The sequence below is a fragment of the Perkinsus marinus genome (genome assembly GCF_000006405.1).
Source record: "Perkinsus marinus ATCC 50983 genomic scaffold scf_1104296952898, whole genome shotgun sequence".
NCBI classification, from domain to species: Eukaryota; Perkinsozoa; order Perkinsida; family Perkinsidae; genus Perkinsus; species Perkinsus marinus.
The window spans coordinates 959-1,595 of NW_003208715.1; the positions used below are offsets into that span (position 1 = coordinate 959).

General features: G+C 47.4%; 1 protein-coding gene across 1 annotated transcript; it reads left to right on the forward strand.

Moving 5' to 3' along the window:
* Positions 1–298: 298 nt before the first annotated feature.
* Pmar_PMAR023110 (hypothetical protein) lies at positions 299–497 on the forward strand (the record flags this gene model as incomplete). The annotated part of the gene is made up of 2 exons (XM_002776896.1): positions 299–369; positions 411–497. Coding segments are annotated over 2 exons (158 nt in total), but the record flags the coding sequence as incomplete, so codon positions are not given.
* Positions 498–637: the final 140 nt, after the last annotated feature.

The following is a 637-nucleotide window of genomic DNA, read 5'->3' on the forward strand; positions in this document are numbered from 1 at the left end:
ATTTGGCAAGAGTCAGACCTGTTCTGTATCTTGCGTGCTCAACCTCAAGATACCAAACTCTCCATTCCTTCTTATTCCGGGGTACCTTTTTTGCATCTTATGTAGTCAACCTTAGGATATCTTACCACTTCTCAATGCAATTATCAGTGTCGGAATATATTTTCGCATTCCTCACCTGAGCTCGGGAGTTTCCTCGCTGATTATAGAAATTTGCATACGAATTCGGGTAGAAGTGCCCACCCTAGTAATTCCCTCATTGCGTATTTTCCCACCCTGATATACAGTGTTTGAGGTCAACATGTCTTTCCATCGTGCCTTCGCCCGAGTCGTCTGCAACTACAACAAGAGTATAGAAGGCTCCGTCCCCTGGTGAGCATATCTGAGGTTCTCCCGTGTCACTCACGGATCAGGTATCAAGTGAAGCGTGAGAAGTCGCCATTCCAACAGGTGTGGGATGAAGTCTTCACACCAATTTGGTTCAAGCTTGTCAAGGGACCGTAACAAGATACCCCCTCACCGCACAGCGAAGATTTCTTCCACCTTTACAGATATGAACGTTGGGAGTACAACGCACTGGTCGCCCGTTACAGAGGCATGGGCATCATGGCTGATGACGCGATGAATGACAAGGTCCCTG